The 17019-nt window shown below is 42.2% G+C and overlaps 1 protein-coding gene across 4 annotated transcripts in view; it reads right to left on the reverse strand.

The window, feature by feature from the left end:
- The window catches only part of LOC126987900 (beta-1 adrenergic receptor-like), a 101285-nt gene that overhangs the window by 18739 nt on the left and 65527 nt on the right, over positions 1-17019 (reverse strand). For all 4 annotated transcript variants that reach the window (XM_050845400.1, XM_050845399.1, XM_050845401.1 and 1 more), the window contains one exon: positions 9001-9118. In XM_050845400.1, the coding sequence (XP_050701357.1) occupies positions 9001-9118 (118 nt within the window). The remainder of the gene's footprint in view (positions 1-9000; positions 9119-17019) is intronic.

Raw genomic sequence — 17019 nt, forward strand, 5'->3', positions numbered from 1 at the left:
ACTGAGAAATTGGAAAAGTCCCCCCCAAAAAAAGGCAAAAATAGGGGCAGGAAAATATAACAGCGGACAATGGCAGATGAAAAAACGTTGGGAAAAATGAGGAAAAGCAAACAACAATAAAACAACGAATAGAGAAGAACAGGAGATTGAGGTTAGTGCGGCTCTCAAAAATGTGAAAGAAAATAGATAAAGAATGGAGGGAGGCGGAGACAGAGAAAGAAGATAAAAAAGTCAGAAGGGTAAAGATAAACAAAGAGGTGGAAAGCAAGAAGGAAAAGAGAAGCAAATAAAACACACGAAAGGAAAACAAAGAACAGAAAAGAAGTGAAATATGAAGAACATTATTTAAGGAAGCAAACAAAGAGGAGAGAGAGAGAGAGATGAAGGACAGCAAGTCAATAAATACTCCCACCATCAATAAACTTAAAAAAAAAAAAAGAATAAATATTGCTGGCGGGTATAAGGCAAACAAAGGCGGAGGTCTGCGTGGGAAGATAAAGGACTTCACACACGCATAATGCAAATCCGAAAACATATATAACGGAAATCCTTAAAACGCAGAGGGAAAATCAAGGAGACATAACTCTTGGGGAAGATAAAAGATCATACACAGCTTCAGCCTTGCCGCCATAATTTGACAACGAAATGTGTCTTGGGAGTCTGGGAAGGGGAGGAAGGTACTTTACGTTAACATGTTTGTGGGACAGACGCGAAAACAACAATGTCGATAAAGGAAGACAAAGAGAAGTAGGAGAGTCATAAATAAAGAAGAAAAGTGTAGTTATGCAGGACATGAATAAAAATAGGAATAAAGAACAGAAGATAAAAATAGATTGTACTTTACGCCATCATGTTTGTGGGTCAGACGCGAAAACAACAATGTCGATAAAGGAAGACAAAGAGAAGTAGGAGAGTCATAAATAGAGAAAGAAGAAAAAGTGTAGTTATGCAGACATGAATAAAAATTGGAAAAAGAACAGAAGATAAAAATAGATTGTTTGGATTAACGTGACAACTTATTTTTAAAGTGGGAAAAGTTTACAGATAGAAAGAAAATGTATAAAAGGCAGAACATTGGAGGCGATAAAAGAAAAGAATGACAACGCATAAAACGAGGCCCCTCTTTGTTCCACCAGTTTAAAAAGAAAGAGGAAATTGCGTTTAGAGAAGATAGGAAAGTAACAACAACAACGAAAAAAAAACAAGACAAACAAAAACATGCGAATAAGAACATTTTGGAATAACTACAATATCTATACAATATTAAAAAGGAAAACTCAAAAGAACAAATAAGATTAAAAAGACTAAAAAGAAAAGTACTAAAAAGAAAAATACGTCGAGGAATAGTAGTGAAACACATTACATAAAGTCTCTGTTGCCGCCCTCCCCCTAAGGACTACAAACATGAGGTTAATAACATTCTCCACCCAAGTGGCCAAGCTGGCGGTCAAGTAAACAGCGGGTGGAGGGTGCTCTCTGATTATATTGGACTGTATCCATGGAACTAAGCGCCTGGAGAGAGTGTCATTCAGCATACAGGCAAAACTACGATAAGCCCCGTAATGATTTCCACCTCTGTAAATCATTTGGGTCACATCATATCGTCTCGTGAAAGTCTAGTGAACTTAGAACCTGTGGCCAGGGACATGAAGGTGAGGACCAATGTCATCATTATCCAGTTTCGTTCGACAGCATGGCAATCAAAAGTAGTGTTATTTAATAATCAATGTGTGTCACTGTATGGATGTCAGCTTTGGAATCTTGATGACCCTAGAATCGATGATCTGTGTGTCGCATGGAGAGTGTGCTGCCGCAGACTTTTGGCTCTGCACCCGCGCACGCGTTCATACTTATTGCCTCATATCATGACTCTCCACCTTCGACATATTGTTGCAAAAAGAATGTTAAGTTTTTTTATCAATGGTTTGAATCATCCTGTACAACAAATATCACAGTTTTTCAAGAATGTCTTACTCTCGTGCTCGTCATGTATGTTATCGAATGTAAACTTTATATTGAAGTTTTTAAGTATTGAATATCACGAATTTTTTTTTACCTAAGCAGAAATTCTTTAATAGCAAAGACACGTTGCATGGAAGGAGATGAAAATTGGCAGATCTGTATGAGAGGGAACTTTTATATATTTCTGATGACATATGTACATTTTAGTGAGTGAGTCTTATACTATGTCCTTTTTAGTTTACTTTTTATACTTTATCTGGCTATTAGTCTTTAAATTCTAATGTTCTAATATTTGTTTTATAGTCTAATGTCACCAAAAACTGTATCTATTACGAATAAAGAATTATTAATTAGTATCAAAAAGAGAGGCGGAGGAAAGAGACGAAGAAAGAGACAAACCATTGCGAGCGGGTAGGACCCAAGTGTTATCGTGGGATCAGGAGGAGGATTAGAACCCACTAATGAGATCCAACCCCTCACAGAACACGCCTAGACGCCCACCCTCACGTCTTCTCTCTCTCTCTCTCTCTCTCTCTCTCTCTCTCTCTCTCTCTCTCTCTCTCTCTCTCTCTCTCTCTCTCTCTCTCTCTCTCTCTCTCACACACACACACACACACACACACAATTCCTTATACTCTGCTCTCTTACTTTTCCTTTCCCTGTTCTTTACTTTCCCCGTGTCCCCTTCCTCCTCCAGTTCCTTATTCTCTGCTATTTTCCTTTTTCCCTTCCCGTTCTTTACATTCCCGGTGCCTCTATCCTTCTCTATATTCTCTCCTCTTTAGGTCTTTCTCGCCCCATTCCTTCTCTTTCCCCTCCGTCACTTCCCCGTCCAGTGTTACTTATCAACTAATCCCTAATCTTCTACTGAGTCTTCCCTATATTTTCTTGTTTTTTCCGGCAGCTTAACTCTCCTAAATACGAGTCAGTGACCGGTGCGGGCGGAGAAGAGGACAGATCGGTATTCTCAGACGCTTTCTCCTTTCACATCAACTATTTCCAAAGGCCAAAAATGAGATCAATCGGTTTCTCATGGGAGTTTATTTGGGTCCAGGGTACAGAAGAAGGATCAAATCAAACCAGGGTCATAGAAGTACCTCTGAAAATGCCCCAAGCCTCTACGAAAGCCCTGTCAAAGGTGTGTGAGCCGGGAAGCGTTTGAGAGAATATGGTCCCCGGGCTAACAAACTCAAGAGGACGAAGAGTATGGAAGAAATAAGGAAGAGAAAGAATATGGTCCCTGGGCTAAGAAACTCAAGAGGATGAAAAGTATGATAGAAAAACAGAACAAAAAGACGGCGGCGGAAGAAAAGAAAGTGGAAAAGGAGGAGGAATAGAAAGAGAAGGTGGAACAGGATTAGGAGGAAGAGAGGGAGAAAATGGAAGAGGAGGAGGAAGAGGAAGAGAAGGAGGAGGTTAGTTGGCTTACGGCTTTGACTGATGGAGGAGGAAGACCAAGTGGGGCTTCCGAGTGTACCAGGAAATGTCTCGTGCGTCTTGTGGTGTAAATTAAAGAACAGAGAAGAAGGACGAATGGCGCAGGAGGAGGAAGAGGAATGAGGAAATGAGAAATGACAGAGGCTAAGAGGAGGGAGGAGGAGCGGAGGGAGGAATGTATGATAAATGACGGCGACAGGAAGATAAAAGGAATAATGGAGGAAGAATATATGAGAAATGATGGCGAGTAAGAGGAGAGGAATAGGTCCAAAAGAGGAATGAATTAGTTAAAAATGAAGGTGACGACCGCGCGGGAGAAGGAAGGAATTAAAAATGAATTGAATGCGAGAGAATGGGAATGAGGTGCGCAAATGAGTGAAATGCAAATAATGGTGAAAAATAAAGAGGAGGAATGATGAGGGAGAGGAAGAGGGAAGGGAAAATGAAGGTAACTAAAAAAAGAGAAAGGATAGTTATAGAGGAATGAATAAATTAAAAAAAAAGATGGAGACTTATAAGATATAGGACGAAAAACCAAAGGAATAAAATACCAACAGAAGAATGTAAAGTTAAGACGTAAATACTGCTGTCAACAGAGGATAGTGTGTTATTTTTTTTACAGCAGAGGAAACAGTGCAAGGGCATAAAAAAAATAATGAAAAAAAAAGTCCGCTTCTTACTGCTCCTAAAAGAAATTGTGCGTGTTCTACGTGAGATTAAGTTCCATCCTTATTATTTTATTTTATTTGTAGCGTTATTGCACTCCTGTATGTATTCCTTCCACTTAACAGCTTAGCAATTTTACATTTTCTTTTCAGTTAACTAAAGAGAAACGTAACTACTCTTTTCCTCCTCTTTCCTTACATCTCCATTCACACTCCCAGTAATATCTTCAGTCCCTGCAAATAGCTATGTCTCTACCTGGGTGAACGTTAAATAATTTCTCTCCCTTCCCATAACAACCATCACAATCGCCCTAGAGTTATATTTCATTGCTTACATCTCTCAGTATCTCGCAATCCTCGTACCTTCCTTCCCTTTTACTTCCTCCCCTCCTTTGCCCTTCTGTCTTGTTTCACTTCCCCTCACCTACACAAACGAATTGACCTCTCCATCTCTGTCCCTTCCCCCAACCTTCATTCCACCACAGTCGCCCTACGTTACATCTGTATTTCATTATTTACACCTTTCGTTATGTAACCTTCCCCACCCTCGTCTTTCTGCCTTGTTCCACTGCCCCTCACCTACCCTAACTGACCTCTCCATCCCTCCCGTAACCTTCCATCAAGCACAATCGTCCTACATCTGTATTTCATTATTTACACCTTCCTCGCACCTTCCTTCCCCTTTATTCTTTCCCTCCCTTGCCTTCCTGCCTTGTTCCACTTCCCCTCACCTATCCTAACTAATTGACCACTACATCTCTGCTCCTCCCTCCCGCTGACCTTCATTCCATCATTCCCACCTCTCTTTCTTCCCCTCCATCGCCCTCACCTCTGTTTCCTCCATCCTTCTCCCTCACAACAAAGATTTCCTTCTCCATAATCACGAGAACAGGAAGGAATCAATCAATTACCATGAAAGCAGGTGGGGTGGACAGGTAGGTTGGTGCTGATGGGTTGAAAGGGAGCAGAAATAAGAGGAGGAGGAGGAGGAGGAGGAGGAGGAGGAGGAGATATTAACGTGACATTCTTCACCTTCACGACATTTAGAAGAAGCTTGACTGTCTTCTTTTCCTCTTCCTCCTCTTCCCCTCCCTCTTCCACCTTCTCTTTCTCCTCCTTCTCCTTCTCCTTCTCCTCCTCCTCCTCCTCCTACTACTACTACTACTACTACTATAACTACGACTCCCTCAGAATAATTATCAACCCTGAATATTAATCAGTCAAGGAACATTACACATTACGTCTCCCACCATCTCCTCCTCCTATTTCCTATTCTTCCTATCCTCGTCCTCCTCCTCCCCTTCCTCCTCCTCCTCAAATTCCTCTTCCTCCACATCTCCTTCCTCCGGCTTCTTCCCTAGGTAACGCCAAGTGTTAATTAAGCAATATTACCTCGCGGCTCTCTGGGACAAGTCTAGGCTCAGCACACCCCCGCTGGGCGTCTCAGAGGGTGGGGGGCAGGAATAAGACACAAGATATTCCCTCACGGTCCGGACGTCTGCTTCAAGGTCTTTGGTCGTGTGTCATTACTGTTGAGACTTCCACCTCCTGTCTGCGTGTCGGTGTGTCTGTGCCTGTTTGTTTGTTCTGTTTTTGTGTGTAAGTCTGATGCTTGCTGTCCCATTGTGTTTGTATGGCTATCCGTGTGTGTCTGTTCTACCCATTCTTATGCAGATAACGTCTATTTTGTTATTGCTTCAGGTTAGTGTCAGTGTAATTCACCACGGCCTGAGCACGTGTTGGAGTCACGATCGCCAGCAAGTACACTCCCGGAAAAAGCTTTGGATCTCATTGAACTGATCTATGGGTACCGCTGGGACCTCAGACACCACATTCTTCTCACCCTTGCGTCGCTGGGGACAGTTACCGCTCCTTGTCAGCGAATAAATCTTTCTGCATGAGTGGGGGTCGTAATCAGTCAGCTAAATGTTATAATCCTGTCATTGCAGATTCTTAACCAACTGTACCACGGGAGGTGTGTGTGTGTGTGTGTGTGTGTGTGTGTGTGTGTGTGTGTGTGTGTGTGTTTCGTACAGCAAAGGAGGCAGCTCAAAGGCCCCCCCAAAAGGGTATTAAAAAGTCTCGATAAGCGTTGTTCCTGTAAATAGAGTATACAGTTGAAGAAGCTTGTCTGTCTGTCTGTCTGTCTGTCTCTCTCTCTCTCTCTCTCTCTCTCTCTCTCTCTCTCTCTCTCTCTCTCTCTCTCTCTCTCTCTCTCTCTCTCTCTCTCTCTCTCTCTCTCTCTCTCTCTCTCTCTCTCTCTCTCAACATGATAAACAATTAGTAAGTGAAAAACATGTTTCATATTTTCTATTTTTCTCCGTCAGCGCCGCCGTCCATCACTTACCGTCGCTCAACGATTATGATAAAAAGGCAGCTACCTTAAAATTGTGTTCCAGGGAGTTATTGACAGGAAAACAGCAAGAAGACGATAAGTTCTTCGTTGAAAAAAAACTTCAGCGCTGAAACTCTTGACTTGATAGAAAAAGGCTGAAAGGTCCGACGGTAATGTATTTTTAACTTTCCAAGAAATCAAAGAAATATTGGCCTTTTGGATAATAAACCGAAAGAACTTTTTGTCCCGCTTCTTACCCTGAATGTGTGTAGTGCAGCAAACTGAATTACCTGAACGAAACTTTCATTTATCTATATAACGAAAATTGCTTACATATACAAAAGCTACACGTTCAGCTTTTCTCCGCATACATTAACAAGAAAAATTTAGCAGCCAGTCTCTCTCTCTCTCTCTCTCTCTCTCTCTCTCTCTCTCTCTCTCTCTCTCTCTCTCTCTCTCTCTCTCTCTCTCTCTCTCTCTCTCTCTCTCTCTCTCTCTCTCTCTCTCTCTCTCTCTCTCTCTCTCTCTCTCTCTCTCTCTCTCTCTCTCTCTCTCTCTCTCTCTCTCTCTCTCTCTCTCTCTCTCTCATCCCCTGTCCGACTTTACTCTGGCTAATTTTTAAACTTTTAATAATGATGTTATCTATGCCCCCTCGTGCTTAAATCCTCAGATGGCTTATGGAACTGATGGAGTTTCTCTTCGAAAACTATACCTCCGTGATGACATTCTGCTTGAAACATTTTTCGCATCTACCTTTCAACGTCAAACTTTTCTTCCTGCCGGAAGTATGCCGACATACAGTCTGTGCCTAAGAAGAGTGACCGCACTAAACCTTCAAGCAACAGTCCTGTAGCTACAGCGCAGCCGCTTCACCCCCAATGCATCACTCTCATAAGCCAGCTATACGTACTATTTGAAACTGTGTATCAAATATTTTGTATTCATTAAATAAGATTTGGCACCGGCATGGCCCGGGGTGTGTTAGTGACACATCAGTGAAGAAAAGGAGTTTTATTGTGTCTAATATTTTGAAAACGAGGGAATGTTTTCAGTATTAGCAGAGCTAAGATGATTTTTTTTCTAAAGAGCTTATTAACATAAAATTGGAAGATGTTAGCAACACTGATTGTTTGTTGTTCATCAGTTTATAAAAAAAAAAATAGATAAATTATAATTAACCAGGAAGGACATAGATGGCAGTGACGGGGGATGTCTTCTTTCTGGCAACAAGTTTGTAGGCTTCTGATGCTCCAGACTTGGACACACGCAGAACAAAAGAATCAAGGGAGGTGAGAGATGAAGGGGAGAGGAATAAAGGAAGCGAGAAAAGCAATGTACAACGCTCCTCCCCCTTTCCCTCGTCCCCTCAAAGCAATGAATGTGCAAATTTATGGCCAATATGCATAATGGCTTTCACTGTCTGTCAATGGGTAAATGTCACGTTTGTGAACCTTTTGATACAGATTTGATGACTGTGATTTCATTGTTGTAATTGTTGTTATTATTATTATTATTATTATTATTATTATTATTATTATTATTATTATTATTATTATTATTATTATTATTATTACTATTATTCCTATCCCTATTATCATTATTGTGGCCCACTATATCGTCTACTTTTATGATAGTAATTCATAAATGAGTATTACTAATTTTTATGTGTTACTGAGTATTGTAAAATGACGCGTGATTATAAGTGATTTATCTATAAATTATCAACACAATGACAGTAATGACTCTCTCTCTCTCTCTCTCTCTCTCTCTCTCTCTCTCTCTCTCTCTCTCTCTCTCTCTCTCTCTCTCTCTCTCTCTCTCTCTCTCTCTCTCTCTCTCTCTCTCTCTCTCTCTCTCTCTCTCTCTCTCTCTTCCCTGCATCGTCAGCTTCCATCATATTACCTTTTCCGTCGGCTTCATTTCCTTTCTATTTTCACTTTTTCACTCTCCTTTTCCGCTCATTACCCCCCCCCCCGTCTCTCTCTCTCTCTCTCTCTCTCTCTCTCTCTCTCTCTCTCTCTCTCTCTCTCTCTCTCTCTCTCTCTCTCTCTCTCTTACTCATTGCTGCCTTTCTTTCTCCCCTCCTTGCTTATTTCTTTCCTTTCTTACCCTATATTTTCCCTCCTGACTTTTTTCCTTTCTTTCTTCTTGCCTTCCTTCGTTCCCGCGTCTTTCTCACCTTTTCAATCTCCAAACTCACTTTTCAATATTTAATTCCACCTTTCCTCTCCTTTCAAAACGATAGCAATCTCATCTTCATCATTTATCTTCTTAATTCAGTGTAGCAAAAAGGCGAACGGGATTGACGGAGAAGGAACAACAGGAAGAATTGGAAAGTCAGTAGGAATGTACAGTTGAATGGAGCAAACTTGTTAATTGTTCTGATGTAGGAATAATTTATCGGGTACCTTATTTGTCTACTTCCTTCTATCCTTTCTGCCCCCTGCTGTTCCTTTCCTCCTCTTCCCCTCATCTCCACTCACCGATGAAGCCCGCTATCTGATGTACGAATATTTCAGCGAGAACCTTATCTGTATACCCACTTTTCTCGCCTTCTCCCCCTGCTGTTTCTCTCCTCTCCTCCTCATCATCATTACTCACCGAGGAAGCCCGCTATGGCGCCGAAGGGCATCACCACCAAGGACACGAGGAGGTCAGCCACAGCGAGGGACATCAGGAAGTAGTTGGTGACGTTGTGAAGGCGACGCTCCAGGCAGATCTGTGGATGGTGATGAGAGGTGATGAGTGGCGGTGATGGGGAGTGGTGATTGGGAGTGGGTGGTAGGTTGCTTTAGTGGTGGTGGTGAATGGGAGTTACTGTTTTTGGAGGTGGTGGTGGGCTATGATGGTTAATGGTATGGGGGTGGTTACGTTTGCCTGTGTGTGTGTGTGTGTGTGTGTGTGTGTGTGTGTGTGTTTAACGTGAGGGTAATAAACGGTTAACGAGATCGAGGGTTGTGAAAACATTACAAATGAATACACAATGATAAAATCCATGCTATAAAAAAAAATCATTAATATTACGCTTTTATTACCAACCAACACTCACCTTAAATAACAATAACAATAATAATAAAAATAATAATAATAATATTAATAATAATAATAATAATAATACCTCTGTCATTCCATCCAGCTGCACAGACCATTTAGTTTCACGTTAGGGTCACGCGCCAAAATTTTAACTTATACCACTGCCAGTCGTCATTAATAGAAGGGAGGGGAGGGGAAGGGAAGGAAGGGAGGAAAGGAAGGAAGGAAGGGAGGAAAGGGAAGGAAGGAGGGGAGGGACGGAAGGGGATGTGGAGACGAGATAGAGAGGGAGAGATACAAGAGAAGCGGACGGTTGGGATGTTAACAAAAGCGAGAAAGGTCGATTGGAGGGGAAAGAAGAAAAAGGAGGGAAGCGGGAAAAGCTGAAACAAGAGAAGGAACAGAGAGCATGACAGGCAAGGGAAAAGGACGTTTGGAATTTTAACAAGAGAAAGGTAGGTTGGAGGGGAAAAGAGAAAGGGGAGGGATAGGAGGTAACGGTGTGAGGAAACAACAGAAAGCAGATCGGGGAAGTGATGATGAGGGGTAAATAAGGGTAAAAAGTGAAGATACCGATAAGGGATATGAAGGGGACGGAGAACAAGAAAGAGGAAAGAAAGAAAACTGAAGGGAAAGAATGAAGGAGGGAATAGATTAATGATAAAGGAAAGAAAAAAATGAGGGAAGGATGAAATGAAGGAAGGAAGGAAGGAAGGAAGGAAAAAACGAAAGACGAGTTAATAAATGAATGAATGAAGCAGAAAAAGAAGAAAGGCTGCATTAAAGGGTGGATGACTTAATCGCTCGGATGAATATATGGATTAATTTATTGAAGTTAATGAGCTAATCTGCGTCGCCGTTTGAAAGTCAACTTGCGAAGCCGTGTTCAGCGCTGACGTGTAAGAGTAAACGATTAGTATAATTAATTAACAGCCAGGTGTGTGTGTGTGTGTGTGTGTGTGTGTGTGTGTGTCTGTGTGTGTGTGCGTGTGTGTGTGTGTGTGTGTGTGTGTGTGTGTGTGTGTGTGTGTGTGTGTGTGTGTGTGTGTGTGTGTGTGTGTGTGTGTGTGTGGGGCAAGTGGGCAGGACAGGTGTTCCACGGGTCTCTTTGCAGCACCTGAGTTTGTTATCAAGGTGAGGGGAGCGTGTGGTGTGGCGGGCATAAAAAATAATTGCCCTTTGCGCGCTCGTCTCAGACTCTTTCGGTGGAGAAATAATTATACTTTTTTTCTGGTGCTCTTTGTCAGGAGCTTTGTGTCTCGTCGCTTTGTGAGTGTAAACGAGAGGAAAATAAATTACAATTTCACGAACATTTTAATCTATGAATATATGCAAAGGGTATATACAACTGAAAAGGAAACAGCATGAAAGAAAAAGACACATTCAGAAAACGAGAAAAGATAATGTTAAACGGGCAAACATTCAACACGTAAAAAGAAAAAAAAATCGAGAAAACACATTGTTGGCCGAATTCTAGCCGGTAACTTTTTATTTATTTATTTATTATTATTTTTTTTTTTTACGTCGCGGCCTATTGCGCCGGTAGGCTTCTTCCCGGTGGGGCCTGATGGTCGGCCCAAGGCTTCTTCCCGGTGGGGCCTGATGGTCGGCCCAGCCCGTTCTGGCGCAGGCGAGTGTTTATAGTGGCGCCATCTTGTGTTGGCTCATGCTGCCCCCCCGGAACTCATCTTTGAGCCTCTCTTTGGAGAGGTTATCTAGAGCCCGGTTTGATGGGTGGTCTTCAGGCCAGCATGTGGGTAGTCTTAGGCCACTCGGCGGTGATTGAAAAACCTCAACTGTGCGGCGGCCAGGATTCGATCCCGCGTCCCTCCTGGAGCTCCTGAACGCGGGGCCGTCACGTTAACCACTCAGCCACCGCCTTCCCTCTAACTAACTCTTATCATTAACAAAGAGGAAAAAAAGAGGAAAAAAAATGAATACCAAGAAAATATATTCAAGAAGACAACAACGAGAAAAAATAAAGATATCAAAAAGTTACGAAACACTTAAATGGATACCGTATTTTCGCTCGCCTCGACATCGTTTCCAAGCCTTTATTGGGATGCGGGAGAGGCGGGAAGACGATCCGGGCCTCCTCCGGTGGCTCGATTCTGCTTAACAACGGGTTCTATCCTCCGTAATAAGGCGATTCTGTGGCAGTCTTCAAGTTGCTTAAGTTAGTATATATTTATTCTTTGGACTATGCATTATTCTTAGTCCTTATTAACGCCTTTATATATTTATCTTCGCGTTGCAAGCGCTGGTTTCAAATGTTTAATTATTTGAGATCTTTATTCGCATTAACGAAATGAAAATACAAAGTTAGCGTCATTTGTATTTCCATAGAGGTGAAAGCAATATTTAGTTTGTAACAATTTCTGATTCGACTCACATAAAAGTTACCCTTGAAAAGAGAAAATTCATGCGAACTAAATAGCGTGATCTAATTTATTACAATAGTGTTTGAATCAACATTTTTATCAGAATTAAATGTGTCCAAAAAACTCGCCACGGTACTGAAAAACTGTCCAATATAAAGAGTCAACGTAAATAATTTTGACAACAACAATCAAACTTTGGGAACTCTTTTATGCAGAAGAGAAAACTATGCATGATCATTTCTTGATAGTCTCACAAAGATTTTTATCAGAAGATTTTCAACTTTCCAAAGACGTGTTATCGGCGAGGAGCGATAAGGATAACGAGGTCGGTGGAAGGGTGGAGCGAGGGGGTCAGGGGTCAGCGAGGGGTGGAGAGAATGGTGGTACTTTGTGTGAGAGAGGGAGTAAAACGGCAGAGGGAAGAAAGGATAGGAGTGAGGGTTTTGTGAAAGGGAAGGAGAGAAAATGTCATGAAGGGCTGGAATAAAGGTAGATAAATAAGAAATGTTGGTAGGAGGGGGGGGGGGAGTGTGCAATGGAGGACAAGAATAAGGAAAGGAAAATAAATAATGATGGTAGGTGGGGAAAGAGGGGTGTGTGGTGGAAGGCAGGAGTAAAATAAGGGAAAAGGTAGGGGGGCATGTTGAAGAGGCGCAAAATACATGTAGGAAGAAAAGGTGGTGGAGAGAGAAATATTACATGTGAAGGAGAGAGGGAGGCAGGAGAGACGAGAGGAGAAGGAAGGTTGTGATGGGGGAGGCGGAGGAGAAAATACAGTGGGGAAAGAATAAGATTTAGGGGAAAACAAGGAATGAATGAGAGAAGGGTGTTTAGGAGGAGGTAAAATCAATTCCCAACCATTATTCATTCTTGTTTAAAAAATTACAAAACTAAATTTCTGTTTTCTATGCGACGAAAGAGGATTGGTTGTGACCTACGTACGTGCCACGCAACGAAAGGGCAGAAAAGTAGCTGGTGGCTGTGAGGAGAAATGTAGGAAGGGGGGATTTTGGTATAGGGGGTGGATAACAAATGTGGGAAGAAGAGAGGTAACAATGGGGCTGAAGGGAGATGGTGGGAGGGTAATGCGGTGGAGGTTTAGGATAAGAGAGTATGTTTTGTTTTTGAAAAGTAAGAGATTTCTATTTTACACACACACACACACACACACACACACACACACACACACACACACACACACACAATATCTTGGAGTACCGAAGGGAATTTCTGCGCCAGACGTTTAAAATGAAATATTTGATGAAAGGTTTCGTATATAATGAGAGCGAGAACGAAAACGAGAGAGAGAGAGAGAGAGTTATTATGAACTTTGCCAAGAGGACGAAGTTTGATCTTGAATGCTCTGTCTTATACCTTCCAGAGGAGATAGAGAGAGAGAGAGAGAGAGAGAGAGAGAGAGAGAGAGAGAGAGAGAGAGAAAAAAACGAGGAGAAAAAAACCGGAGCCCCCAAAAGACATGAGGAGAAGTGAGAAGTGAAGTTAAGAAAAATAAATGTAAAAGGTCGATCTTGAAAATATATTTGCCCACTTTTCCCCTTGCATCGAATTTTTATCCTTCTCCTTTACTTCTCAACCTTTAGCTTCTCCTCCTCTTGCTCAACCTCTTTCTTTACCTCCTCCTACTCCTCCTCCTCCTCTTCTCTCTTGGCCAGTCTATTTCGTCTCTCTCGTCCTGACCTCAAAATCTCAAGACATTTCTAACCTTACCTAACCTGATCTGTCTTACCGTACCCTACCTTCCCACCGTCTCAATCCCTCCTCCTCCTCCTTCCTCTTTTCTTTGTGTATCTCTTTTAAATGACTCTCATCTTCCTCGTACTGACATCAACATGCGACTTCTTTTTACCGTACCAAACCTGATCAGACGCACCTTTTTTTTTTTTTACCTAATCACCGATCCCAGTCCCTCCCCCTTCTCCTTCATCTGCTTACACCCTCTAAACGGCTCTTTCATCTTTACCGTCCTGACGTCAACATATTATGACTTTTCTTACCTGAGTTACCTGATCTGACTTTCCTTCCTTCACCTCTCTACCGCCTCCAAGTCATTCTTCTCCTCCTCCTCTTCCTCCTTCCTCTGTTTATTCCCTCTAAACGGCTCTTTCATTTTCCTCGTATGGGTTTCAACATATGACCTTTCTTACCTTGTCTAACTTGATCTGCCTCACCTTTCCTCACCTTATCACCGTCCTATATCCCTTCTCCTCCTCCTTCCTATATTTATACTTCTTAAATGGTTCGGAAAATTAGGTTTCTCCTCCTTCCTACCTTCCCCAACCTTTCTCTCCTTTACCTCGCCCTCCTCTCTTCACCTGTCCAGCTCGGAATTAAAGATAGAAAATGGTATCCTTACTTTTACTGGATATTTTTCCTTTGATGAGCAAACTTAACATAGACTTTACTTCAATAGATGGTGAGAGGAGAGTGAGGGAAGTGGTGGTGAGGGTGAAAACTATGATGATGATGATGATAATAATGATGATGATGATGGTGATAATGGTAATGATGGTGTTGATTTGACGATTATATTCTTTCTTATTTTATTCCACATTCCGCGACTCTCTCTCTCTCTCTCTCTCTCTCTCTCTCTCTCTCTCTCTCTCTCTCTCTCTCTCTCTCTCTCTCTCTCTCTCTCTCTCTCTCTCTCTCTCTCTCTCTCTCTCTCTCTCTCTCTCTCTCTCTCACACACACACACACACACACACATTAAACTCATTAGCAGCAAGCGGCGACAAACAGGTGATTCCTAATGGGAAATTTTAAAGGTGATAATTAAGGAACACCGTGTCCAAAATTTTATCCTTAAGTCCACCCGAAAATTAAATGAGGAGGAGGAGGAGGAGGAGGAGGAGGAGGAGGTGGAGGTCAAGGATAAGAGGATTGAAAGAGTGAATGAAAAGAGGACGAAGGAGCGGAAGACCAAGGGAGGCGAGTAAAACAACTGGAGAGACAAAGGGAAAGTTCAGGTGTGTTGTTACCTGGATGAGTTACGAGGGTTGGTAGCTATCGCGATATGGTGAGGACTCGTGTTATTGTTATTATTATTATTATTATTATTATTATTATTATTATTATCATTATTATTATTATTATTATTATCATTATTAATATTGCTATTGCTACTAATGCAAGTGTTCTGAATAATATTACTACTATCTCAACTACTTCCACCGTTACCAAAACACGCACTATCAATGCAACTTCCTCAACTTAATTTATTACTACCGACAGGTGTGGCGTGTGTAAAAAAGAGGGAAATAACATCTACTTTTAACCATAAATAACACTGAAGTAACGTGGGACACACTCAAGGATTTTTTTAGGAAACATCTGTATCAAGTTACTTCGCCCGCAGAAACATGAACCATGAAATATTATGATCAGAATATTGCAAATTTTCTAATCGAGGTAGTGAAACAGTTGACCAATATTAATAATCAATACTGAAAACTTTGTCCAACACGATGGAATGATAGTAATAACAAAATCCCTACTTGTGGCTGTGAATACTGTGAATTTTTTTTATCAACCAATTCATTCTAGAAAAAAAAATATTAACATCATGCAAATTAATTTAATTTCCTGATCGAGTCTGTGAACCCGATGACCAATAAAAATCATCCTAAAAACGCGCGCGTCCATAATAAAAACTTGGAATCTAAAATTAAATCATGAAGGTAAAGAAATTTTTATATCGTGGCTGTAGACCCTCCGACCTGAGCCCCGAACCCTGGCACGGATGAGTGACACTCGGCCAGGTCAGCTGTCCACAGCCGCCACGCTCTGGTGAGTGACTGAGTGCCTGGGGACGCGGTAACACCTGCTGGAGGTAACCATGGTGACCTGCCGCGGCGTGGGCAGGTGAGGCAGGGAGGTGACGGGGCAGCCAACCACATGAACAGGCAAGAGCGCCCGAATAGCCACACATAAACTACACATTAGACACACCCAAAAAATGAGAGAGAGAGAAAAAACACAAGCAAAACGAAACTGTTGAGGTGCAGCAAGGGAGCGTGAGTGCAAAGTGAGTGTAACCAAGAGTGAGTGTGTTTGAGGTGAGAACAGGTAAAGGCGAGTCGTTTGTGTGTGTGTGTGTGTGTGTGTGTGTGTGTGTGCGCGCGAGCGGGGAATCAAGAAGGGTCCGCTGTACATGCCTCAAGGAACATCGGTAGGTGGGGGGAGGGAGGGAGGGAGACACGATCAGACGCTACATAATTGAATCGCAGGTCAAAAGGGTCGACGGTTCCAACATAAAAGGATCGGCGGTGAAAGTTACCTCCGATTCCATTTTCCAAGCGCTTTTGAGGAGTCCTGATCCTTTTTGTAGCTCGGGGAGAGGGAGAGGGGGAGAGAAGGAAAGAGGGAGGGGGAGTGGAAGAGAGATGTGAAGGGATGAAGAGAGGGAAAAAATAAGAAAAGGAGACGGCAAAAGGAGTTAGAGAGGAAGGGACACAGAAGCAAAACGGATGAAAGGAGGGGAGACGAGTGAGAGGAAGGGATGAAGGGAAGGATGGAGGGTAAATGGAAGAAGTAAATAGAAGGAGAGAGGTAAGGAAGTAAAGAACAAGAGGAGTGAGGGAGGAAGGGACGCAGAAGGAAACGGATGAAAGGAAGGAATCGAGTAAGAGAGAGAGGGAGGGAGGGAGGCTGAGTTACCCTTGGAAGGAAATTGTAAAGATGAAAAGGAGATAAAAGAGATAAAATTATAGCTTATGAATAACGTAAAGAAACAATGAAAAGAGAAAACTGTGTTACGAAAGACGAGAGAGAGAGAAAAACACATACAGTTGTTCAAGTTCATTATTATTTTTTTTTTCTTTTTTGTTTTTTCGCAAGTTACTTTTGAAAACAAGCTTGAAAAAGGCGGACGAGAGACAGGAGGAGGAGCAGCAGGAAGAGGAGGAGGAGGAAGAAAGAGAAAAAGAAGATGATCAAGAAGAAAAGAAAACGTGATGCGAGGAGGATACGCATGAATTACAATGATTATAAGAAAATTGAAAAAGATGAATGGTGGCGGTGGTGGCGGTGGTGGTGGCGGAGGCGGCGGAAAAAAATGAAACATGAAATTAAAAGCCGGAAGCGAAAGTGACAAACGACGAAAGTGAGGACAAAGAGGCAAAGCGAAGAGATACAACAACGGGGTAAAAAGGAGGTGAAAGGGTACAGAATAGCAGTAAGCAAGGAG

The sequence above is a fragment of the Eriocheir sinensis genome, chromosome 67, assembly GCF_024679095.1.
Source record: "Eriocheir sinensis breed Jianghai 21 chromosome 67, ASM2467909v1, whole genome shotgun sequence".
NCBI lineage: Eukaryota > Metazoa > Arthropoda > Malacostraca > Decapoda > Varunidae > Eriocheir > Eriocheir sinensis.